At 34.2% G+C, this 25,864-nt stretch overlaps 1 protein-coding gene across 21 annotated transcripts in view; it reads left to right on the top strand.

Annotated features, from left to right (window-relative positions):
- The window catches only part of GPHN (gephyrin), a 535,403-nt gene that overhangs the window by 228,177 nt on the left and 281,362 nt on the right, over positions 1–25,864 (top strand). For 11 of the 21 annotated variants that reach the window (XM_086320195.1, XM_086320194.1, XM_086320189.1 and 8 more), the window contains one exon: positions 8,418–8,510. In XM_086320195.1, coding sequence (XP_086176321.1) covers positions 8,418–8,510 — 93 coding nt within the window. Of the gene's footprint in view, positions 1–8,417; positions 8,511–20,970; positions 21,010–25,864 lie in introns of all 21 variants that reach the window. The other 10 variants (XM_086320193.1, XM_086320190.1, XM_086320187.1 and 7 more) reach the window with 1 other exon arrangement.

Here is a 25,864-nt window from a genome sequence, read left to right as displayed (position 1 = left end):
GCCACCAGGGAAGGTGATACTAATATACACATAATGGGAGAATCGGCTTGGAAAAATAAATGAGAAGTTATAGTAATTCAGAAAACAATTTGCAGAAAAAAAACATGAAAGAATATCTTAGGAAAAATTTCTTACAGTATTAAGACATGCTTAAGATACTTGGATAATTAAAATTGTTCACATTAAGCTCTTTGGTAATGGAAATGATACTGTATCACTTATATAAACTAGTAACTGCATACCTTTAAAAAAATCTAGGAAACAAAATTTTAACCCATTTAAAACTTTTCTATTTGAAGAGTTTTAGTGGGTTTTGAACCCATTTGTTAATATTTTAAAAGTAATATCTTCCAGTTACTTTGTAGAAAGAACTAATATCTTAAAAATTAGAAACTTATTAATCCATTTCAAAAATGTATTGCATTTTGATGGATGAGATTGAAAATAAATGTTGTGTGATGATTTAGTAAGTACTTCTTCCATTTCCCTCTACTTATCTTTTAAAATGATATTTTACTTTTTAATTATTATATCACAAAATATCAAACCAAGATTTTCTAATTTTCTAAAATAATGAATATTTAAGCACATTGCTTTCACAAAAAATTAGTGAGAAGAATATTTTGCACATTTAATTAGTACAGTAAAATGAAAAAATTTTAAATGTTGTATCCTCTTTATCTCATTTTTAAACATTTCTATTTAAGTGTGATATGCTAAATGCTTTCATCCAGTAATATGAAAATAACATTCAGCAGTTGTTTACTGATAGATATGCATGATCAAACTTTTGAAGATCACTGTCAGAGATGAGACAATTGAACATGTAAGTTTTAGTAAACTATGAAAGGTGCTTCCCAAAGGAATGAGTAGGAACACACACGGGGAACAGATTGCCTGGAGCAATTAGAGGAGACCTTACTGAGATGACCCTAAAACTGTGTCTCATTATGCACAGATAGGAATTTTTTAGTTGGTTATTTCATAGCTATTTAATAAACTGAAGAAAAATATGACATTTCTCAAATGTTTTATATTGGTGAGGTCTGCTTAATTCAGGGATTCATGTTTCCATTGATAAATGTAGAGAAAAGAAGAAAATCTATTATCTTAGATTTAGATCTAGTTAAGTATGCGACTTCAGGTGGATGTAGAGAATGGTGGCTTGTCAAATGTGTTTCCTCTTCTATTACTGTCCTATTTTTCTCTTTACTGGGATTTTTGCTCTTGGGCAAGAGAGAAATATTTCAAAACTTTTGTGGAGTGATGTTTTCATCCTAATTATGAAGAAAATGTTATATATTTAAAAATATATAATACTTTGAAAAAGTTTTCTTAACATGGGCATCCCTCTTTCATAGCACTCACCATGATAAATTGATGTACATTATATTAATTAGTTCATACTTCTGAGCTCTTTGATATCAAGGACATTTGTTATGCCCCCTTTTTGCCCCATACCTACATTTTCCTGGCCTATGCTAGGCATTGGATTGTTTCTCAAAGTGAATGATTAAACGATACAGTCACTTTCTTGAGACCTTATGCCAATTTATTTATATGTAACTCAGGTCAAGTCCACTTAAGGGTGTATAAACTTATGATTAGTAAGTTATAAATTGGAAATAGCCAGAGAAAGAGAAGGATGCAAAGATGCTAATTATGAAAGTAATTTTATTGTTACATTAAAAACCACCACAAAACTTTATTGTTGCATTAAAAACCACCACAAAATCTTGTGACTTAGGACAACAATAACTTATTAATTCTAATGAATCTGTGGATTTGCCTGGTTCATGTAGTGTATCATCTTCTCTTACCTGGAATCACTCATATGGCTGAAATAATTAATCAGCTCACCTGTGGCTAGAGAATCTAAGATGGTCTCACTTAGGTTTCTAGGTCCTTACTGCTCTCTGTTCTGCTAGGCCTTTCTCTCCACAATATCTCTGACCTTTCCATTATTTAGCCTGTACTTCCGGTCATGGTAATAGAAATTTACCAAAGAGTGAAGGCAGAAACTGTGAAGTCCTTTTAGACATCAGGCTTCAGAATTCACACATCATGACTTCTGCCCCATTCTGTTGACCAAGGTCACAAGTCCAGCCGAGGTGCAAACCTCGGAGAAATAGATTCCACCTCTTGATAGGAGGACCTATAAAGAATATATGGTCATATTTAATCTTTCACAATAGCATATGAAGTGTTGTTGAGTATAAAATTTGTTTCTGAGCTGGCTAAAAGTGAAAGTGTTAAGTGCTCAGTCGTGTCTGACTTTTTGTGACCCCATGGACAGTAGCCCACCAGGCTCCTCTGTCCATGAAATTTCCCAGGCAGGAATACTGGAGTGGAGGCCATTTCCTACTCCAAGGGATCTTCCCAATCCAGGGATCCAACCCTGGTCTTCTGAATTACTTTGGAATGTTTAAATGTAATGATTAGCATTACATTTTTTGTAATGCTATTATCTGAGCTACCAGGGAAGCCCTGAAATGGTTAAAAATGAGGGGAAAATGAGACAATAAAGTACTAGCTATCAGAATGGCGAACTAATACCAGAAGAGTCCATTTTCCCCCCAATTTTATTGAGATATAATTGTCATACAGCACTGTATAAATTTAAAGTGTACAGCATAATAATATGACACATATTTATCATGAAACTATTACCACAATGAGTTTAGTGAATAGATACATTAAAGAAATAGAAAAAAATTTGCCTTGTGATAAGAAATCTTATGATTTACAGCTTTAATATATAATGTATAGCAGTGTTTGTTATAGTTATGTTGTGCATTTTATCTCTAGTATTTATTTTATGCCTAGAAACTTGTATCTTTTGACCACTTTCATCCAGTTCCCCTTCTAACCACCTCCTGCCTTTGTTAACCACAAATCTGATCTCTTTTTCTTTAAGTTTGTTTGATTTTGATGTATAATTGACCTACAACTCTATGTTAGTTCCTGATACACAACAGAAAATTCAATTTTAAAACTCTCTTTAATTTTTAAAAATACATGCAAATTATGAATTCCAAAAATACAAAAAATTAAAGTGGGAGTAAAAAATAAAATGCACGTCAAAATTCTAATTACCCAGAAATAACCATTATTAAGATTAATTATAAAAAATCCTGAAATCTTTGTCTGCCTGTATTATAGATCAAAGAATGGATGGATGAATGCTTAATTGAGTAAAAGATATAGCTATATGAATTTACAGTAATTCTCTAAAGCTGATACAAAATAGCATTTTATTTCATGTAAATAGAGGCAAAAGAAAGTATATTGAAAAGGCATATTACTAGAGGTATTATTTGCTAAACTGAGATCTCTAAAGTTAAAAAATAAATAAGAAAATCATTAATAGCTTACAGTCATAGTTTTAACTTTTTAAACCTTAGACAAAGTTGAAAGATAAGGATGTTAGCACTGTTATATTTCCTTTTAACTACCTTCTACATGCCTTCAAATTTCTGTTTATTATATGGTTATCAAAAACAAAAACAAAAACAAACCTTCTTGAACAACACCCAGTCCTCAATATGAGCTTATTTCATAAACCATTGCTATGACAAACCTAGAGACTATATCAGATCTGGACAGACTTGCACAAAGAAAAGTAGAGGAAGTGAGGAACCAGAGACTACATACCATCTTTGTTGGAATTGCCTTTTTTTCTCTGTGAGATTTTACTAAATGTCCAGTAATAGAGTTTTTGTACCTAAATAACAGTTTAATTTACCGTTATGTGAGGATATCATTAGGTTTCATACCATCCATGGGTTTTTCAGGCAAAGATACTGGCGTGGGTTGCCATTTCCTTCTCCATTGGACCATGTTTTGTCAGAACTCATTATTACCCATCTGTCTTGGGTAACCCTTCATGGCGTGGCCAAGAGCTTCATTGAGTCATGCAAGCCCATTTACCACAACAAAGCTGTGATCCATGAAGGGGTATGAAACACCAGAGCCTTTGACTGTGTGGATCACTGTAGAAAATTCTTAAAGAGAGAGTACCAGACAACCCTACCTGTCTCCTGAGAAACCTACATGTGGGTCAAGAAGCAACAGTTAGAACCAGACATGAAAAAATGGACTGGTTCAAAATTGGGAAAGGAGTGCAACAAGGATTTATATTGTCACCTTGCTGTTTAACTTATATGCAGAGTACATCATGTGAAATGCCAGGCTGAATGAATCACAAACTGGAATCAAGATTTCTGGGAGAAATATCAACAAACTCAAATATGCAGATAATATCACTCTAATGGCCAAATGTGAAGAGAAACTAAAGAGTCTCTTGATGAGGGTGAAAGAGGAGAGTGAACAAGCTGGCTTGAAGCTCAACATTCAAAAAACCAAGATCATGGCATCTGGTCCCATCACTTCATGGCAAATAGAAGAGGAAAAAAATGGAAGCAGTGACAGATGCTCCAAAATTACTGTGTACAGTGGACAGTGACTGCAGCCATGAAATTAAAAGATGCTTGCTCCTTGGAAGAAAAGCTATGACAAACCTAGAGAGTGTATTATAAAGCAGAGACCACTTTTTCGACAAAGGTCTGTATAGACAAAGCTGTGGTTTTTCCAGTAATCATGTAAGGAGTGAGTTGGTCCATAATGAAGGCTGAGTGCCGAAGAATTGATGCTTTTGAACTGTGGTGCTGGAGAAGACTCTTGAGAGTCCTGCGGACTACAAGGAGATCAAACCAGTCAGTCCTTAAGGAAATCAACCCTGAATATTCACTGGAAGGATTGATGCTGAAGCCAACACTGCAATACTTTGGCCATCTGATGTGAAGAGCTGGCTAGTGGAAATGACCCTGATGTTGGGAAAGATTGGAAAGTCAAAGTGAAATTTGTTCAGTCATGTCTGACTCTTTGCAACCCATGGACTATGGAGTTCTCCAGGCCAGAATACTGGAGTGGGTATCCTTTCCCTTTTCCAGGGAATCTTCCCACCCCAGGGATCAAACCCAGGTCTCCTGCATTGCAGGCGTATTCTTTACCAGTGAGCCTCTAGGGAAGCCGATGTTGGGAAAGATTGGAGGCAAAAGGAAAACGGGGTGGCAGAGGATGAGATGGTTAGATGGTATTACCGACTCAGTGAACAGGAATTTGAGCAAATTGCAGGAGAGAGTGGAGAACAGAGGAGCCTGCATGCTACGGTTCATGGAGTCACAAAAAGCTGGACACCACTTAGTGACTGAACAATAGATTACCCAGATTCAGATTAGTTACCTGATTCAGTGTGCATTTGTTCCTGGAATATTCAAACTGATCACAGAGATTTCACAGCTCATTTCATTTGTTTCTCTCAGCAGCTGCTTTTAAGATGAAAAAAATCATTTCTTTCAATTTACATCTCTCTTGATTTGAAGTTACTAGTGAGAATTTTTATGATTTTGATCGCCCTTATGATGTTTGGGAGCACGAATAGAATTAGGAGTCTCAGCCTGTCTGTCTCAAACACATTTTATTTCTGTCATTAACCACAACTTTTGAGATTTATAGCATAGAGCTATATGTTTTTTCCCATGTGATCATTGCTGGTGGAAGTTTTTTTCCTCTAGTTTTTACTCTTTTTGTTCATTCTTGTTAGATATGGAGAGGCAGAAATTCTTTGATGCAACTCGATTCTACTATGCTAACCTGTAAGTTCAAGGCAGTAAGTTTTTAAAGAAACACATTTCACGTAATGGAAAATAATCATTAAAAATAGAAAATGCCTTCAGCTTCAATTTTGCAGCAGCTGCAGAGGAATTTTTCATAATGATGGTTAATGTAGAAATCCTCAATGACTTTCTACCTGGTAGTAGCCAAATATTAAAGTATATTTCAAAATGAAAGGTATCTTTTAGGTGCCGAGAAAAATGTGATGAGATAAATCGCTTTTAGGTGATCTAACGTGATAGAAGAAAAGATTCATGATCTTCTGAGTAGTACATGGTTAGAAAGCATGGTTTAGTCCAGTTTAATGTGCAAATAGCATTTCGAGGAGTATTTCTAAAAATGCAGGTCTTAAATCAGTAGGTCTTGGATGGGATCTGCGATTCTATATTACTAGCAAGCTCTCAGTGAAACAGGTGATACTTTTAGTAGCAAAATTCTTCACAACTGCAGACTCAGAGCAACTCTAACTAATCCCTTTAGGCCAGGGATTATAGCTTATTCATCTTTGCAAACCTGTTATCTCATGAAGTGCCTGAATAAAAGTATGCCCTGAAATATTCTCTTGTTAAATAAATGAATTGATAGGATAAATAAATAAATCACTACTAGATGCCTGGAATATTCGTATTCTCTGTTAATGATTGACAAGGAATCCTTCTGTTTTGGAGACTAGTTGCATGAACGATAAGATTGCTGCTGCTGCTGCTAAGTGGCTTCAGTCCTGTCCGACTCTGTGCTACCCCATAGACAGCAGCCCACCAGGCTCCCCCGTCCCTGGGATTCTCCAGGCAAAAACACTGGAGTGGGTTGCCATTTTCTTCTCCAGTGCATGAAAGTGAAAAGTGATAGTGAAGTTGCTCACTCGTGTCCGACTCTTCGCGACCCACGGACTGCAGCCTACCAGGCTCCTCAGTCCATGGGATTTTCCAAGCAAGAGTACTGGAGTGCTAGTTTCTTTTAAAAAGTCCAAAGTCCTAATAAAATTTTTGTTTAGTTGAAACTGTTGTACATCACACAGCTCCTTTGGACAACAAAATATTACTTTTCAAATATTTGAACATATTCTTAACTGGTTCTCAATTTTGGTTATGCACTGGAATGATGTGTATTTTTGCTTTTCTAATTCTTAAATATACACTTTTATTTATGAAAGTACTACATAATCACCTTTATTACAATAACCATTGATAATTTGTGTGTGAGCTTTCCTCAGAACAAAATTATAACTATATTCGGGGTGTGAGTGAGAATAGGAAAAAAATCATTTAAAAATCTTGAATTGTCCTTCTGAATAATTATCCTGCATTTTGGGTTACCAATGAATTTGAGAACTGAGAACATTGTATTTTACATAAAGTATCAGCCTTACTTATTTACATATATATATATATATATATATATGTATACCAGCCTGTTAGGGCTTCCCTAGTGGCTCAGACAGTAAAGAATCTGCCTGCAATGTAGGAAACTCGGCTTTGATCCCTGAGTCAGGAAGATTCCCTGGAGAAGAGAATGGCTACCCGCTCCAGTATTCTTGCCTGGAGAATTCCATGGACAGAGGTCCCTGGGTGCTGCAGTCCATGGGGTCGGAGAGTCGGACACGACTGAGCGACTAACACTTTATCAGCCTGTTACTGGTGTTTCACATCTGATTATCAACACATAAATGATATAATTGTATTACTACATTTTGGACCTGGATTGTATAAAGGAAATGAAACAGTAAAATACCAAAGCAAGTATTTAATTACAATTTAAATGAGCAGTTCATAGTTAAAATGTAGGATGGATGAATAGAACTAGCAACAGAAAGAGAGATTCTCTGTAGCAGAAATCCTTGTCCTATTCTTTACAAAATTAACCAGGTAACTTTGAGTAAATTATTTAACTACATTGCACTTCAGTTGTCTTATCTGTAACTCGAAGAGTCAAATCTACCAAGGTCTCTACCAACTGCAAAATTTTGTGGTATGTAACACTAATCTCAACTAAGTGTCATAGTGTTGGTGTGGGGAAAAAAGTAACTTTAAGCAGTCATTTATTCCTACACCTTTCCTTTAGGGCAACTATGTAAAATAAATTCTCAAAAATGTAAAACTTTCTTGAACAACTTGAAACTAACCAAAAGAAAAAAAAATATTGAGTCAATCACAGGCAGAATATAGAGGAACATGTTTTGATGGCCCAACAGATGTAAGTTTAAATTCTAAATATTTCCCCTTCTAGTTTGTGAGCCCATGAGCAAGTACATTTCTTGATCTCTCTGAGTCCATTAATTAAAAAAAAAAATGAATGCATCTGTTTCCTTAAATGTAAAATTGAAGTATGAATATTTATCTGACACGATTGCTATACTTATTAAATAGTGAGATCATTTAATTAACACACAGTGCTCAATTTTTTTAACCCAAATATATTTTGAATGGCTGAAAATATCTTCAGACATCCTATTTAAAGGCATAATGAGCATTAATTATAAAATATTTATGCTGTTCACTGTGTTTCATTTACTTTCAAGAATTCGATGATTGCATCTTCATTTTCTATGATCAATAAAATAAATACCCCAAACTGCAGTGTCTTTTGATTAATAGTGGGACTGTTCCATGAATTGTGCTTCAGATTTTTCTCATGAGTGTTGAATCTGTTTCCTCACTGAATACAAAGTATTCTAGTATGTGGATGTTTTGAGTAGGCAAGCAAACCCTTCTGCATGTGACAATATTATCATTTTCTTTCAGGAAACCCTGATAGATTGGTGTGATGAAAAGGAACTTAATTTGATATTAACAACTGGAGGAACAGGGTTTGCACCACGAGATGTCACTCCAGAGGTGAGATAGTATATACTTTTCTGATATTCAAGAAGTAGACTATTCTTGTGATTTTTAATCCTTTTAATTTTTTGTATGATTTTTGTAATTTTGCTAGACATAAACAACTTCTGTGGTTCTAAGAATGTGAACATTTTGCAGTGGTTGAATATTTACACTTTTTAGAAAAAGTTTCTTGACTTCTTTTCTTTTGACTTAAACTAGATATTATCTAAAATGAGGAAGATTGAATTGGCCCAGAAGGTAATCTTGCATTTGCTCAGTGGTCTGTGGTATCGGCTGAATTTCAGGCATATATTGCCAAAGGAAGTGATAGAAGAACTCTGACTCAGCATGGCATCTGGTCTGATGTGCTGTGTTAATGTAATTCAAAATGTATTTGATTCCTTTTTTCTTTAGATACCCTTGTCATTGGTCTCAGGTAGAATGACTCTAATAGCATAGTTAGACCAATTTTATAGTATTTGATGAGAAAGTTACATATTATATAATTTTAAATGTGAATTTAAATGCAGAATTTAATAAGCCAAGAAGCAAAATTAGTATCTAGACTGTGCCTTAAGAATCACCTTCAACCTTGCACAGGAAAAAAAAAGGGGGGGAAAGAATGAAGAATAGACAGCGCTCAGTGATACAAGGGGAAAAGTCTTTCTTTGTTTTTAAAGCAGCCATAAACTTCAGCTGTAACTTTAGAGTCACATGCAGACTTATGTTCATACTTAGACATTGTTTCACTCACTTTTCAAAAACTGTTTCTTGGCTGAATTTCAACTTACTGTTAGCTGTTTTGTTTTGTTTCTTTTTAAAAAATTTTCAAGTCAGTATCCCATTGTGTCTACTGTCTTATTCACAGAAGATATTTTTGCTCTGTGCCTATATGTCCTACTTACTCTAATATAGGAGTTTTCAAACTTTAACCTGTACCCCCATCAAAGGTAAAACAGATTGCTGCATCCTACCCACAGTGTTTCTGATTCAGTAAATCTGCAGTGGGTACCAAGAATTTGTGTTTCTGGTAAGGCCCCAGGTAATGCACATGTTGCTGGCCCATAAACCATGCTTCCAGACTTTGGGTACCACTGCTCTAGTATGCGAAAATGTAAATTGTTTTAACAGATTGTAAAATAATTTCTATTTTTCTATGTAAAAATCACAGAAATTTTGCAAATATTATTATAACTAGGCTTATATATATAATGGTTTTGTTTTCAAAGCAATCAGAATAGAGTTGTATTAGAAGATTGTTAGCTTCCAGTACTTAAAAAAAAAGGTGGGAGGGGGGTTCAGAATGGGGGACACATGTACACCCATGGCTGATTGATGTCAGTGTATGGCAAAAACCACTACAAATATTGTAATTAGCCTCCAACTAAAATAAATAAATTAATTTTTAAAAAAAAGAAAAAAAAAAGTCATTCTTACATAGCTCTTGAGTCCTTAGGGGAAATGATCCTTTGGCCAATTTTTTCATTTCTTTTAAACTGTGAGACTTAACTAAAAAAAATAAAATTGGAGGTAAGCCATCTCCTCTAGAGGTATGTTTATGTTTTGTTTGTGAGAAAATCACCTACATATGTGAAGAACTTAATTTTTGTTGTTTGAGTGTTAAGTGTTTTAAGTAAATAACTTTGGTTTTATATATCCCTATTGTCTATGTAATGGTTTGATATTTTCATAATATTATTTTTATATCATAAAAGTAGAAAAAAGTTACCACAGAATTCATTCATAACCAGTTAACAATATTATTTTTAATTGTGAGAAAATAATTTGCATCGCAAAGTATTTTGTATTCCCTGGAGTTTCAAGTTTATTCCAGAACACTAGGTTGCAAATTCACACTTTTAAATTCTAGCTCTGCTACTTACAGCGCGGTGACCATACACTAGTCATTAAACCATTCTGTGCCTGTTTCCAGTAAAGTGAGGGAAATGAAAGTGCCTGTCTACCAGGGTAGCTGTGAGGATTCAATGAGAACTATTTCTGCTAAGAATACTAAAAGATATTTTTATCTTTTAGTTAATAAAGGGTTAATTTTTTAAATTAGTTATTGCATAACTACCAAAGTGGACAAATATGTGGTATTTTTTTATATATAAATATCAAATGGACAAAAACAGTCAAATACTGAAGTATTATCCATGCAGTCTTTGTGATCTTGTTAAATTTTTAAATATTTTGATGTAGTAAGCTTCATATTTTATCTTTTCTATCTCCATATAAACCAGAGGTCTTGAAATTCTATCATTCTAGTATCGATTTAGCCGCCAACGTTTTGTTTTGTTTTTTTTTGCTGTTGACAAGAGTCTGTGTCTTTACATTACGTTGTACATGGCATTATATCAGAAATTGAGAGGTCCTTTATTATTCATTGAAGTTTTTCAGAAAACCCTAGAGATGCTTTTATATTTGTATATACCTATAGCAATTGCTGGTAAAATTTGTATTAGGGTTGTTTTTAATGAGTTTAAAATACATGTAATTATGTCTTCCCTAATATCAGTTTTTGAAAACAAGTGACTTAACTGATTGTAAATATCTTGATCTTTAATGAATTTACTTTATTTCATATTTTTATACACACATACACATACACAGAGAGTATGGTTATCTACAGCAAAAGTCCATAGCACTGTTAAGCCTTTGAAAAATAACTGTAAAAGCCATCTGACCACTCAAAAATAATTCTACTAATTTCTTCTAATCTTTAAATAGTTGCAATATCTAAAACATAGCACTGGGATGTCAGCTAGTAATCCTGAAATATAATTTTGTGCCTGTAATAATATAGTTACTTGTCTTTATCTTATTTGTCTTAGATAATTGTGCCTAAAAAGGGAAACATATTGATAAACCATATGTGCCTATATACAACTGTTTGCAAATCTTTTAAAATAAAATCAGAAGTTATTGACTGAAAACACAAATATTAGTGATGAGGGTAAAATAATATAAAATTTCTCCCTTAAGTCAGTAATTGTCAGTAATTAGTCTGATCTACAAACACAATGTACAAATTGTGGGTTGTTCAAAAAAAGGGAAGGTGAAAAATACTAAATTGAATGATTAAAATAAAGCAATCTAAAGTTATTGTCACTGGATCTGAACCTTAGAGAAAATGAAAAGTTTAATAGCCTTATCCAGATCTATTAACAGAAAAGTGGAATAGCAACTTCAGTAAAGTGTATCCTATTTATATATTTTATAGGAATAAGACAATCAGAATTGACTTTTCTAAATTATGCATTTGTTTCTGCTTTTTGGCACCATATCTTAGAATGTGGTTCACTTGATAGTCACATGCCTGCTGGTCCCCTCCCTTCCTCTAAACATGAGATATTATCAAAGCTTGCATATAGTAACATAATAATCCCTACTGTACAACTTTTTAGAGCTTTATTTGATATAAAAAGCTTACTTTTTAGTAATAGATTGTGTTTTCTGTGAGCTGATAAAGGTTGGATAATCTGTTGACATTGGTGAAATGGAAGTAATAGAAATTTGTAGTTATATAGAACATAAGAACTCATTGGTATGCAAAGTATCATATCTTCATGTTCCACTATCACTTAAAAGTTTATATATCCAAATTAGGTATTATTACATGAGGAATCTTTCATTATTCTTAAAAAGTAAAAGTATAATTAGGATGTGTAAGTGAGGTAAAGTGAAGGTCTTTTAGAATTAAAGTCTAGAAGAAAATAAAAGATTAAGAAACATTTATTTTAAAAAGAACGTCTATATGATTACAAAGAAATGTTTGCTATTATGTTTTGGTAAATTAGAAAATATTACACTATTTAATATTTGTTAGATAAAATTAAGTTTTAGCACTTTCATAGTGCTAAGCTATACCAGAGTAAAGGGTTGTATAGTAATATATTATTATGATTATGAATTAACGAGTTAATTAAAATCCTAGCATGCATCTTAAGTCTCATTTATTTATTCATTTATCAGATTTTTTATTTTTAATCCTTGATATGTGTCTGATGCCATGCTGGATGCTGGGGTTAAAAAATGAATAAGACATGATCCCTATTCCCAACTCAGTCTATCGCATGGGTCAGCAAACTATGGCCCGAAGGCCAAATTCAGCCTGTTGTATTTTTTTTGTATGAGTCGTGAACTAAGAGCATATTTTGATTTCTTTCAGTCGTCTAATGACTAAAAGAAATCAAAAGGAAAATGATATTTTGTGACATATGAGAGCTGTTTGAAATTTGGATTTCAGTGTCCATAAGTGAAATTTTATTGGAACATAGTCATACTCCTTCATTGACCTATTGCCTATGGCTATGATAGAATAGAATAGTTGAATGAAAACCATATAAGCTTGCAAAGCCTAAAATGTTTACTGTCTGATCCTTCGCAGAAAAAATTTGCCAACCTCTGGTCTGTTAGATGAAAATTAGTCATCTTTATTAGCTGACTTTTTAAATTTATTTTTACCATTTCTTCTTTAGTAATTTGAAGTGATGTTGAGTTTCATTTCTTAAATGTTTAATCTTACAAGGAGCAAGGAAAGTACACTTTTCTTCCACAGTAAAGTGTATTGCCCCATTGTCTCAGTAGACAATAAATAATATATAATATATAAAATAATATATAAAATTTTGAACTTTCAAAATTGATCAAATTATTGGATTTGTTAAACATTGTTTCAGTCTTAAATATCTTTCTTAGTGCTGCTGCTGCTAAGTCACTTCAGTCGTGTCCAACTCTGTGCGACCCCATAGACGGCAGCCCACCACACTCCCCTGTCCCTGGGATTCTCCAGGCAAGAACACTGGAGTGGGTTGCCATTTCCTTCTCCAATGCATGAAAGTAAAAAGTGAAAGTGAAGTCGCTCAGTCCTGTCCGACCCTCAGTGACCCCATGGACTGCCGCCTACCAGGCTCCTCCATCCATGGGATTTTCCAGGCAAGAATACTGGAGTGGGGTGCCATTGCCTTCTCTGATTTTTCTTAGTAGTACCTCCTAAAAAGTGTCCTGATCAAATTTGTCATTATGAAGTAATCAGACTAAAGGAATAATTACAAAATGTCAGGAAATTATAAATTTGATGTAAAAGATATTCATTTAAAAGGGTTTTTATGGTTCATTTTGGAAGTGAAGAGGCATCTGGCAAAATGACTGACAGCAATAAAATAATCTGGTACAAAGGATGAATTTTTAGAAAAAGATTATGAACTTCACAACACATGTTTTGTTTATAGCTTAAAATGTTTATGTTTATTTGGAACAGATTGCTATCTAAGCCTTTCTACAAATATTTATATATTTCATAACTTTAGGTGTGAGTATACTGTGATAGCTATCATTGTATGTAGTCATTAATCATTTCTTACATTGTAATGCTTAAAAAACAAGAATACTGTGTAAATAAAAGGCAAGAGACACAATTGACCTGAGTTACGGAGTTAATTATACTTAATTTGTTATTTGTGAAAATTTACATTTAGAAGTACCACTTTATAGTTCATACTGAACATTTTAAAGATCAGAAGAACTCTTTCACATTATAGCAGAAGCATAGCAAAAAATCATGTCCAATAATTTCTGTTTTTGAAAGAAAATTTGATCACTGTTGGAGGTCATTTAAATTATGCAGTTGCTTTGAAGTGCCTATCAATATTCTCTAGAAAAGATTATTTCCCTAAAATATCATATACTGATACTGTAGAACTGTATGAATATTTATTTTGTAATTCTAAAATTGTTATAACTAAAGTACCTATTATACATGGTAAAACTAAAAGTAACCATATTGCAATAAAATTTTGAGATTAAAATTTTCTGTATAAATAGGATCACTAAACAATATGAAATTGGTAAGAGAGCAGAATACTAGAAACTTATACTGGAAATTTTAAAAACCAGATTCAATAAAATATACTGTCCCTTTATGGTCAAATAAGGTTATATTTTATGGTTTTGAAGGATCTCTTTTTCTTATTTTTTTGAAATAGTTCTGGATGTGGGAAATATGTTTTCATGTCTTACCTTTGTCTAAATATGTTGTGATGTAATGTACCTTTCTCATATGATATATATATATATACATATGATACTACCACTGCAGAGTCAGACAGACCTGAATTTGAATCTTACTTCTACCCCTAACTAATTATGAAGTTAAAACAAATTAAACTGTTCAAACTTCAGTTTACTCATCCACTCAGCTAATGCACACCTCTCTAGGTTGTTTCTTCTAATAATTGAGATAATAAAAGTAGTCAGTGATGCTGCTGCTGCTGCTGCTAAGTTGCTTCAGTTGTGTCCGACTCTGTGCGACCCCATAGATGGCAGCCCACCAGGCTCCCCTGTCCCTGGGATTCTCCAGGCAAGAACACTGGAGTGGGTTGCCATTTCCCTCTCCAATGCATGAAAGTGAAACGTGAAAGTGAAGTCGCTCAGTCATGTCCCACTCTTCGCGACCCCATGGACTGCAGCCTTCCAGGCTCCTCCGTCCATGGGATTCTCCAGGAAAGAGTACTGGAGTGGGGTGCCATTGCCTTCTCCGAGTCAATGATAATAATTAGCAAATATATATAGCACTTACTATGTGTCAAGGAGCTATTTTAAACTCATTTAATTTTAATTCATTTAGTCCTCAGAACAATCATATGAGGCAGGTACTAACTAGAGTTGTATCTGTTTTAAATATGGAGAAACTGGGACAAATCAATTAATTGACTTGCCCAGGGTTATCCAAACTAGTAAGTGACAATAATGAATGTAAAAGGATCTCATGTAAAGCCTGGCATCTTTGTAGATCCTCATTAAATGTCCTTTTTTTTCCTTTACCTTTTTCTTCCACATTTAATTAATAATTTTACTTATTACCTCTAATTTATTGTGATAATCCCAAGTATTTATGCTGCTAATCATTGTACTCTGATACCTGTTGTTAGCTATTAACATATCTGATGGATATATCTAAAAATTAAGAATGTTAGTCAACATTTTCTCACTACTAATTTAGGGCATGGGCAAATGACTGAGAATAAGAATGTCTATAGTTTATATTATATGTGGATTATGAGTGATTGTATTAAGTACCTCTCCTGATATCCTGTCTGAATCTACTTATTTTGTTCCTTTGTGAGTTTAAAATTTTTGGAATATGGCTTGAAATGGCCCAAATATGTAGCATTCAGGATATTTGTTAGTAATAGTCCTTTTTATCTGGAGTTTATACTTATTGTGTATTATCCAATTTTGAGTGGTATATGTCTTAGAGCTTGGGCACATTTATGACCTATCAGTTTGCTAAAAAACATTTAGAGTCTTTGTTCAATTTAACAAGTGTTTATCAAGCATCTTGGGCTTTATTGAATAAATGCTAAACTACGTGTATTCCTAAAATAGTCACCTGACAAATCAAAGCAATATAACTTAGTACTAGAAATGTTCAGCCAATTTAGACCAAAAAAATTCTTTAAAGGGAAAGATTAAGAGAGAAGTGAGCAATCAGTAAAATTTTTGTACAAGTAGAATTTAAGCTAAAATTGAAGGAGGGAAATAGAACTTAGATTTGGAGAGAAGACATTACGGTTGGGGGAAAGAAAGAAAGGGAAATGTATGATCAAGCTATGAGAAAGATAAAATTAAGGAAATCTTCCTGGCTAGAGCAGAGGATTCACTTTACAAAGAAGGATGGATTAACTGGAACTATGTTATTTTAATCTCTTTCTTAGAACAGCTAGAATAGTACTATCTCTGGAGATGAAAAACAGCAACAGAGATTCCTTAGAAGCCAAAATTCATAGGACAACTATCAACAAAACATGCCATAAAATCATGTCATCAAGGCTTTCTAAATACTTTTGAAAACTGGCACACAAATGTACATTCCCCAGTAAGACTAACATCAGTATTTTTGAAGATTGTTTCTATGCCCTGGTTTTTGTTTTGTTTTTTGAAATCCCAATGTAAGCTACAAACCTAGTACCATTATTTGTATGTAAAATTTAAACTGCTGTGAAGCACCAAGTTCCAGTTTTGTAGTTCAGAAATCTTTTCAGTCAATACTTATAATCCAGGGTTTCCCAGGTGGTGCCAGTGATAAAGAACCCTCCTGCCAATGCAGGAGACCTAAGAGACTCAGGTTGAATCCCTGGGTCCAGAAGATCCCCTGGAGAAGGCAATGGTAACCCACTTTAGTATTCTCGCCTGGAAAATTCCATGGACAGAGGAGCTTGGCGAGCTAAGGTCCCGGGGGCTACAAGGAGTTGGATACGACTGAACAACTTAGCACATAGCATGTATCTGATAATCAAAACATCGAGAAATTTTTTTTATCATAGATTCTTGTCAGTGCTGTGCCTTATCCTTGAGTTGGCCTAAGGTTTTATATAAAATTACTATATAATAATAGAGAAATTACAGTATCTCAAGAGTTTGAGAATTCAAAAGCCACTGTGTTAAAAGTCCTAAATGACCCTTTTATCAATCCCAGCCCTTGTGTGAATGCATCAATTGCATATTCTTTCATGTGAGAGTCCCTTGTTTGTATAATTCTAATTACTTGAAAGTCCAAATCTCCCCCCTTACCCAAGACATTTACCCTCTGTTTTATTTATACATTAAAAGAAAAAGCTCCTTAGTATAATTATCCCAGTTGAAAAGTAACTGGTATAACATTAAACCATTTAGGTGATTAGAGCAATAGATGATGTTGCATTTAAAAATCATGTTGTTAGGCCCTTATTCCACATAGCAACACTGCAGAGTGAAGCGAACATTGCTCTTTGAGGTGGGGATTTAGGAATTTCAAGCATAAGGCAAAAAGAAATGTTTCATATATGAAGAACCCATAAATGAAATCCTATCTTCATTTTCCCCTTAAGTACATTTCTTAATTGCATGCTTACTCTGCATCAGAACGTTCTCAGCTTTTAGGGGGGTCCTGATGGGGATAAGAGATCAATCATATCAGTAAGCATACGAGTACAAATATACTTTTTATGGTAAATTCTATGTCTAATAAAAGCTTTCACTAGAAAAGTAGCGTAGCTCACATAACTGTTTGTGAGGCAGCATAACATGGTGGTTAAAAGCTCAGACTACTTGAATTTGAATCTTAGATTCACCTCTTACTAGCGTGTAACCTTTCACAACTTACTTTACTCAGTTTTCTTATGTGTAAAATGGAGAAAATAAGAGTACCTACCTCATAGGGTAGTTATATTATGTAGGTTAATGTAAGTAAAACACCAAAAGCAACGTTTGTTTACTACACAAGTATTTCCTGTTATTACCAATAATCTAAATAGAAAGAACTTTAGCTTACAAAGGAAGAAGATAATGGTTGAGGAAGTACTGAAAGAATTTTTCTCTGGGGAAAAAATCGAGCAAGATAGGACCTAAGGTATACAATAGAATAGTTGTGGGAAAGGAAAAAGCAGCAGAGATGACAAGCTAAATGTTTATTTTTACCTTGAATTTATCAGAGAAATAAAACCTTGACATCAGTGTTCCAACTCACCCTTTTGCAATCTACTCCCATAAAATGAACAGATGCTGGCATACTAGGATAGTTCTGTAAAATATATGCTAAGACATTGACAAGAAAACATCATTAAATATTTTGCAAATATTAATATAAAATACTAAAAGTGCATTTATCTAGTTTCAGGAATGAAGATTTCAGAAATTTCCTTTCTTATAGTCTGAAATCAAGAATGGGAATTCATCTTCCTTTATTAGATCTTCATCCATGAAACAGACTTAATGTCGCTTTTCACACAAAATGTAATATGATGACTTATATCTGTCAAGTCCTCTGAGCTTCTTAGAATTCTATCACTGAATTAGAGCAGAATATCTGTGACTTCATGTTATTGCCATGCCTAAAAGGAAACTGATAGGGAGTAAGAAAATGGACTTAAGTAATGAAATAAATTTTTGCAATTATTCTCATAATTATATGAGTATTATTTCCTCATACTGGAACTTGGGAAGACCATGGCTGCTATTAAAGACTGGCAGGCGAATATCCAACAGAGGGAGTAACCATTTCAGAAAATCTTAATAACAGGCACAGAACTGAGAATTTACAAGAAGAATCCAGGTTCATTTAAAAGGTGCTGAGAAGATAGAAGCAGTAAAGTTGTTGGAAGTATGACATTTGAGAATGAACTGTTACCAGTTTCTCAGAGAGAGAGACACAGACATCAAATATCAAAGGCAACAATGCAGAAGAAGCAATTGATTATGCTGGAAGGGCCAATTAATAAGAGGCAATATATTATAATGTGTGAAGATAGTATTATAGTGATGATGTAATTGGGATAATTTAAGTGTTTGTCCCCCACCTCTTCATTCTTTCCTGTAAGTTTGATTGCAGCATATGATATATTACTCTTGCATGTAACAATCCTCAGGGTGAAACTTTATAAGAGGAGAAGAAAGGTCAGTTTTGATTAGGAGATGATTTTGAATAGTTTAAAAAAAATTTTAAATGCTTTTCTACAAATTTGAAGCAATGACAAAATAACTTAGTTTTGAATATTGTATAAAAATGGGACTTCCCTGGTGGTCCAGTGGTTAAGACTCCCCACTTCCAATGCAGGGGGCACGGGTTAGATCCTTGTTCGGGGAACTAAGACCCCACATGCTGTGTGGCATGGCCATAAAAAAATGCGATCTTATCATATGTTTCTCACACTCTCAAAGATTCAACACTGTAATTTATAGGAGACCTAAATTATAAAAGAGGACACTTTAGTATAACCCTATTGATGAGATTCAGAGATTCACATTATAATAATTCCCCACTGTTGTTAAACATGATATTTAGAGGTTTGGCTAATTATGGGATATGCATGCTTTGATATGAGTTCTATTTGTGGGTCCTATTTACTTCCCTTTCTCATACATTTCCTTTTTAGTATTTTTCAAGGCTTACCTATACTGTATCCTGTCCCTTAAGATGGGACTGCTCTGTGGGGTGATGAATGAATATCACCATCAGTATTAGATATTAATAATTAGAGGAATGAGAGATCAGCTTTTATATAATACTGAAAGCCAATCCTAATATAAATGCACCTTCCCTCATGGGTGTATCTTGTGCAATAGTAGCAGCAATATTAAAAATAATGCTCTAGTTTCACATTGTTCAAACTTCAGTTGTTACTGTTTGCCTTCTAAATATAAGATACCTTAGAACAGGGATCAGCAAACTTATTCTCTAGAGGAAGTAAATATTTAGAAATAATAAATAGTTTAGGCTTTGTGGGCTTTATAGTCTCTGTCATAACTGCTTAACTATGCTAGCCTGTCACAGAAGCTGCTATATGATGATATCAATAAATGGGCGCTGCTCTGCCCCCAATAAAACTTTATTTATGGATGCTAAAATTGGCTTTCTCATAATTTTCACGTGTCATGAAGTATTACTCTTCTTTTGAGTTTTTTTAAATCATCTAAACATTTGAAGATTAACATTAGATTGCCGGGCATGCAAAAAACAAGTGGCAGGCAAGATTTGTCTCATTGGCTATGGTTAGCCAACCTCTATTTTAGAACATTCCTACCACTGTGTACACGCATCTGCTCTGTTATTCAAAAGCTTATAGTATGTAAGAGTGTTCAGAGAATTTAAGTCAGAACATTTCAGAAGAATTTTCTGAGAATTTAATAAGAAAAAGGAGTTGCCCTATAGAAATGAACACTTGTTAGAATCAAATGTGTTGAGTGCCTACTGTGTAGATACCAAGACTTTGACTTGGGCAGTTAGAAGAATGGACTTGCCATTTACTGAAATGGAGAAGACTGTGGAAAGAGTGGGTTTGAGGAGGAAGATCAGGAATTTTACTTTGGTCATAGAAATTTCTAACTGCCTTTAGATATCCAAATGGAGACGTTAAGCTGGCAGTTAGATATGTGCATCTGGAGTTGAGAGAAATCTGAGCTAGAGATACTATTTTTTTTAGAGTCATCAGCATCTTAATGGAATTAAAATTCATCACAACTGATGAGATCATCAAGGTATTTACTAATACTACTATTTATTTTATTACTACCCCTGCCTCCTTTCTCATCCACTTTCAAAGAGGTAGGTAGTTTCTAGTAACCTGGCCCCTCTGCTCACTCACAAAGGGTGGAAGGGATCCCATTGAACAGGAACTTGGCCTGTACAGGAAGGACTATTAGTTGGCCATCCTGAAATGTTGCCATGGTGTAAAGATGAGAGTGAATTTTCCTAAGTACCTCCTTGCTGGAAACTGTTTGCACTGGAGGTAAGTGTGAAAGGGGAGGTTGTGGGGATTGATGGGGTGAGGGCTTCCTAAACCTTTCCCAAACCTCAGGAGTGGCTTGATTCTGAGGAAGGGAGAAGGTTCAGACTGGTTCCTATTTCCTGGAACCAGTTTGTACAGCCCTAAATTTGACCTGCTTTCCTCAAACTGGGAGTCAGAAATCCCTTTTCTCTTCTGTTTTTCTGCTGCAGAAATTCCCAACATTCCCATTTTGTGGGCTCCAGAAAGGGGTAAGCGAAGACTTCAATCCCAGCTGACCATTTCCAGATTAATAATTTTTAGTGTTTTGATTTATTTTATCATCATAAAAAATGCTTGGACCCATTTAACCCATTTGTTTAATTTCCTTGTGGATTGTTATGTATCTATGTTCTAGGGTCATTTTGTATCCCTGGGCAATAGAGTTCAGATCCATCTGCTCTCTCCATTTATGTGCTATTTCTCTTGTGGATTCTCATGTGCAGCTTATTGATGACTATTTCCTAGATGGAAGACACTCCATTCAGGAGACTGCTTCACTCTTAATCTCATCTTTTCCTGAATGGTGTTTTGTTCCCCTGCTGACAGCTTTTCACTACCCTACCCAACTGCTTCTGATGATCTGTCATCGCTTCTCGGCTGTTCTGTCTTCCTGTTGGACTGCCTTTGATTTTTTGTCTCTACTTTTTGCCCCCATTACTTATCTGCTGAATGATTTGCGTTCTTCACTCACTGGTGCTTTGTCCATCAGCAAATGGCCTGATACTACATATTCATCTGCTATTTTAGCATTTTTAGACTGCGCAACGTTGTTTATCTGCTCTCCTACCATTCTCCTCTACTGTGGCCTTCCAAGTGCTGTGCTGTCTGTCTGCCTGATCTTGCCCTACCCAGTCTATGCCTGTAATATTATAAGTAGGTTCAGATTGTTTAACACTTCTGTTACCTATCTCCACTTGCCTTGAGCCACTAAGTTGGACTGCTGACTGAATATGCTTGACCACTGTTCTTCTCTACCTATTTGCTGCACATGGCTGCCCAATTAGTTGACTTGAGACATTGCATTTATCGCCTATGTACTCAGCCTTGCAACTTGCTGTTTGGTCCATATTGCCTCCTTTATACTTCTGTGCTAAATCTCTGGTGGTGTTCATCTGTTGTCTTGTAATCCTAATCAGATTTTATTTCCAAGAGAAGTGTTGCCTACTTATTGTCCAAACATATCTTAGCAATGTAAAATCCTTTACTATTCAAGTCCAGTCCAGTTTACTCCTAAACTGACTTAAATTCACTGCCACCATGCTTTCTGCTTTTTTATACAACTCTACATTCTTCCTTCTATTTAGGAATAGATTTTTCTTTCTAAATCATTTATCATCTTTGCTTCAGTTGCCTTTTCATATCACATACTATGTGCTTTTTGTTCCTTGTATGTGGGATCTGTCAGTAATTTTCCATATATTAAATTTGTTTTCTAATTTGTTTTCCCTGATTTTTTCAGGGCTTCATGAGGATAAATTGCTCGTATTACTTTTATCCTTTTTAGTTAAGACCAGAATGATTTTTTGAAACTTTCAAGTATCATCTCTAAAAATAATAAATTTAATTGTCTTATAGTTCTCTGTAGGTAAGATTAAAGTAACTTTCCACTCTGCTCCATTTTTTCCTGAGAATATCATTTCTCTGCCACTCCGTAATTTATATACTATCATTTAGAGATCCTTTTGATGTATTTATCTTTTCCTCCTAAATTTTAGATTATCTTTTCTTGTGTGTAGGTAAATTTTTAAATTGATATTAGTATTGGCATCTAGAAAAAATTGAAATAAAAATTATCTGCATGTAAAGCTTATTGTCTTATTCCTTTATATTTAAATGAATGACGAGATCAGACAAGAAGTAGGGATGAATTGTGAAATTTTCAGTTTCAGGAATCTAAGGAGATTTAAACTGGGGAGTATTTACATGCGTGCATGTGTGTGTATGTAGACTTGAAGTGTTCTATGTGCATATGTATCCACATTACTGTGCATGAGTGCAGAAAATGCTGAGTATCCATATTAAATTTCATTTTATTTTCAAAAAATGAGAGGGAAAAGGAATAGGGGAAAGCTAAAAAGAGAGTGATAAACAGGGAATAGAGAAAAAGGTATGCATAGTTGGTTCTTTTCTCCTTTTTCTTTTCTTTTAGTAATAGAGGTAAAATTAATGTGAACCAAAGGACTGCTCTAGGAGTATCAAGAAAATTATTTCAGTAGATTTTTTTAATGTATAAAATACACACAACATAAAATTTACTGTTTTAATCATTTTTAAGTGTACAATTCAGTGGCATTAAATACTTTCACTCTTTTGTATAGCCATCACCACTATAGATTTCTAGAACTTTTTCAAAATCCCAGATAGAAACTCTGTACATTAAACATTCCTTCTTTCCACATTCCTTCTTTCCACAACCCCTGGTAACCTCTATTTTACTTTCTGTCTCTGAATTTGCACATTCTAGGTACCTCATAAAAGTAGAATCATAAAATTTTTCTCTTTCTGTATATGACTTATTTCACTTAGCATAATATTTTCAGGTTCATTCATGTTGTAGCATATATCACACATTCATCCATTTTTAAAGAATATTCCATTGTGTATATATACAATAGCTTATCTCTTCATCTGCCGAGGGATACTTGAGTTGTTTTCATCTTTTGACTATTAATACTGCTATGAACATTGTTGTGCAAGTACCTTTTTTCTTTCCATCCTTTTGGGTATTTACTTAGAAGTGAATTCAGTAGCGTTTAATACTTTTGTCTAAGAAGAAATTAGTAGCAAAGACATCAGGGAAACTACATCATTTACATGATACAACATTAGTATGATAACAAGTCCAAGATACTTTATTAGGAGTAGAAGAAACTATAAACTTTTAGAAAGGCCACAGAAGACCAAGTGAGATTTAGAAGACCCTCTGTTGTAAGAATAAAAGGGAGAAAAAATTGAAATAACACAAATGTTGGAGGTTTGAGGAAAGCAAAAGTGATTCTGGAGAAGGTTGAACTTAAAAAATATTTGAAATGAAATAGTGCAGACTTAAAAGAAGAGAAGAGATAAGTGTTTGAAAGGCAAGGTTTAAAGTTAATGGAACTGAGATGAGGCATCCAGGTTATGTTTATAGGAACCAGTAATAGGAACAGGAATTCAGTTCCATTCAGCCACTCAGTCATGTCCAGTTCTTTGTGACCCCATGGAGTGCAGCACGCCAGGCTTGCCTGTCCATCACCAACTCCCAGAGCTTGCTCAAACTCACGTCCATCAAGTCGGTGATGCCATGCAGCCATCTCATCCTCTGTCATCCCCTTCTCCTCCTGCCTTCAGTCTTTCCTAGCATCAGGGTCTTTTCAAATGAGTCAGTTCTTCGTATCAGGTGGCCAAAATATTGGTGCTTCAGCTTCAGCATCAGTCCTTCCAATGAATATTCAGGACTGATTTCCTTTAGGATGGATTGGTTGGATCTCCTTGCAGTCCAAGGGAATCTCAAGAGTCTTCTCCAAGACTACAGTTCAAAATCATCAATTAATTCTTCAGCACTTAGTCTCTTTACATCCAGCTCTAACATCCAAATATGACTACTGGAAAAACCATAGACAACTAGATAGACCTTTGTTGGCAAAGTAATGTCTATGCTTCTTGATATGCTGTCTAGGTTTGTCATAGCTTTTCTTCCACGGAGCAAACGTCTTTTAATTTCATTTCAATTTATTGGTCTTCAATTTGAATACCTAGCTTTCTACCTAAATTGAACTCTGCATCATAGTGTCTTAGACCTTAATGGAGTTACAAAGATTGGAAAGGATTGTTCTTTGTCATCAAGGGGTTTAAAACTAGAGTAGTTAAAAATGCACTAATAATGTGTTTAAGAAAAAATACTTTCAGTCCTTTAAGTGATAATGTTTTCCCTTGTTAACTCAATAAATTTTGGGTGATTTTAGCCAAGGTTCCTCATCTAAATTATCAAACACAGAAAATGATTTGAGTGACTGTTGTCTCAGTTCTCTCAAGGGTGGTGTGTAAACTGTACTATTTTATATGAATAAAAGAGAAATTAAGTCAGTACATCTAACAATTCTCTCAGAATCTATTGAAAAAGGCTTAACTCTGTGCTACACAGCCGGTTAGGTGTCTGTAACACAAAATCCTTGCTCTCAAGGAACTTACTTTCCAAAAGAGGGAAAAAGGCATTTGGCAAAACATGCATTTCTAATATCATCCACAAATTTTTGTTATTTTCTTCTAATTATTCAGGGAAAATGTTCAAAGTCAGAGTGATTGCTTATGAGGGAATGCTTTTGCCTCTTAAAAGCATTATTGATTCAGGATTAAGAATGTCTCTATTTAATACCTTGTCACATCTAAAGGATTCTGATAATAGTTTAAATGCCAATAAGAATCTCTTTAATTTTAAAACCTAGGGCCTTCAGTGACAGATTAGTGATTTGGTAGCTGTTAATATACAGGGTTACCTCAAACCAAGTTTATTGGTTTTATAGTGAAAGAATAGAGAATGACTAGATAAATAATTAGTGTTCAAGAGGTTGTTCTTCAATTAATTGCAAGAACAATGAGGCATTACCCCCACACACTCCAAGATACAACTGTATACTAACACAGAAAATGTTTGTTAATTTAATTTATTCTCACTGTCAATTAAAGCTCACTTGAATTCTGGGTGTCAGGAATTTCAGTTGATATTCATGATTTTCTTTATGGATTTGATTAGTCATTTGAACTTGGAATTTATTTGTCCTCCCTAACTTGATATGTGCCTTCAAACTTGAGAGCAATTACTTTCTTTCCTATTGGTCAGTACTTCAGTGATTCCTTTAAAGTAATCTCTTTAAAGTGCTACATTTAAGAAAAATTTTAGTAACCTGTTTTTTCTCCCAACACCTGATGTCCTACTAAAGTTATTTATTTTGACAATACAGCTATGGGAATATCAAAGTTTTGTCAGGAGAAAAGCAGTAAAATAGAAATAACATCCAGATTTAACTATTTTTTTAACAATGATGAACAATTTTAAAAGATTCTGCTTTACTTGTATTCATTCTG

This window comes from Bos grunniens, chromosome 10 (assembly GCF_055505025.1).
Source record: "Bos grunniens cultivar Pamir isolate PY7600 chromosome 10, Bosgru_T2T1.0, whole genome shotgun sequence".
Lineage (NCBI taxonomy): Eukaryota > Metazoa > Chordata > Mammalia > Artiodactyla > Bovidae > Bos > Bos grunniens.
This window is presented reverse-complemented; position numbering and strand designations above follow the sequence as displayed.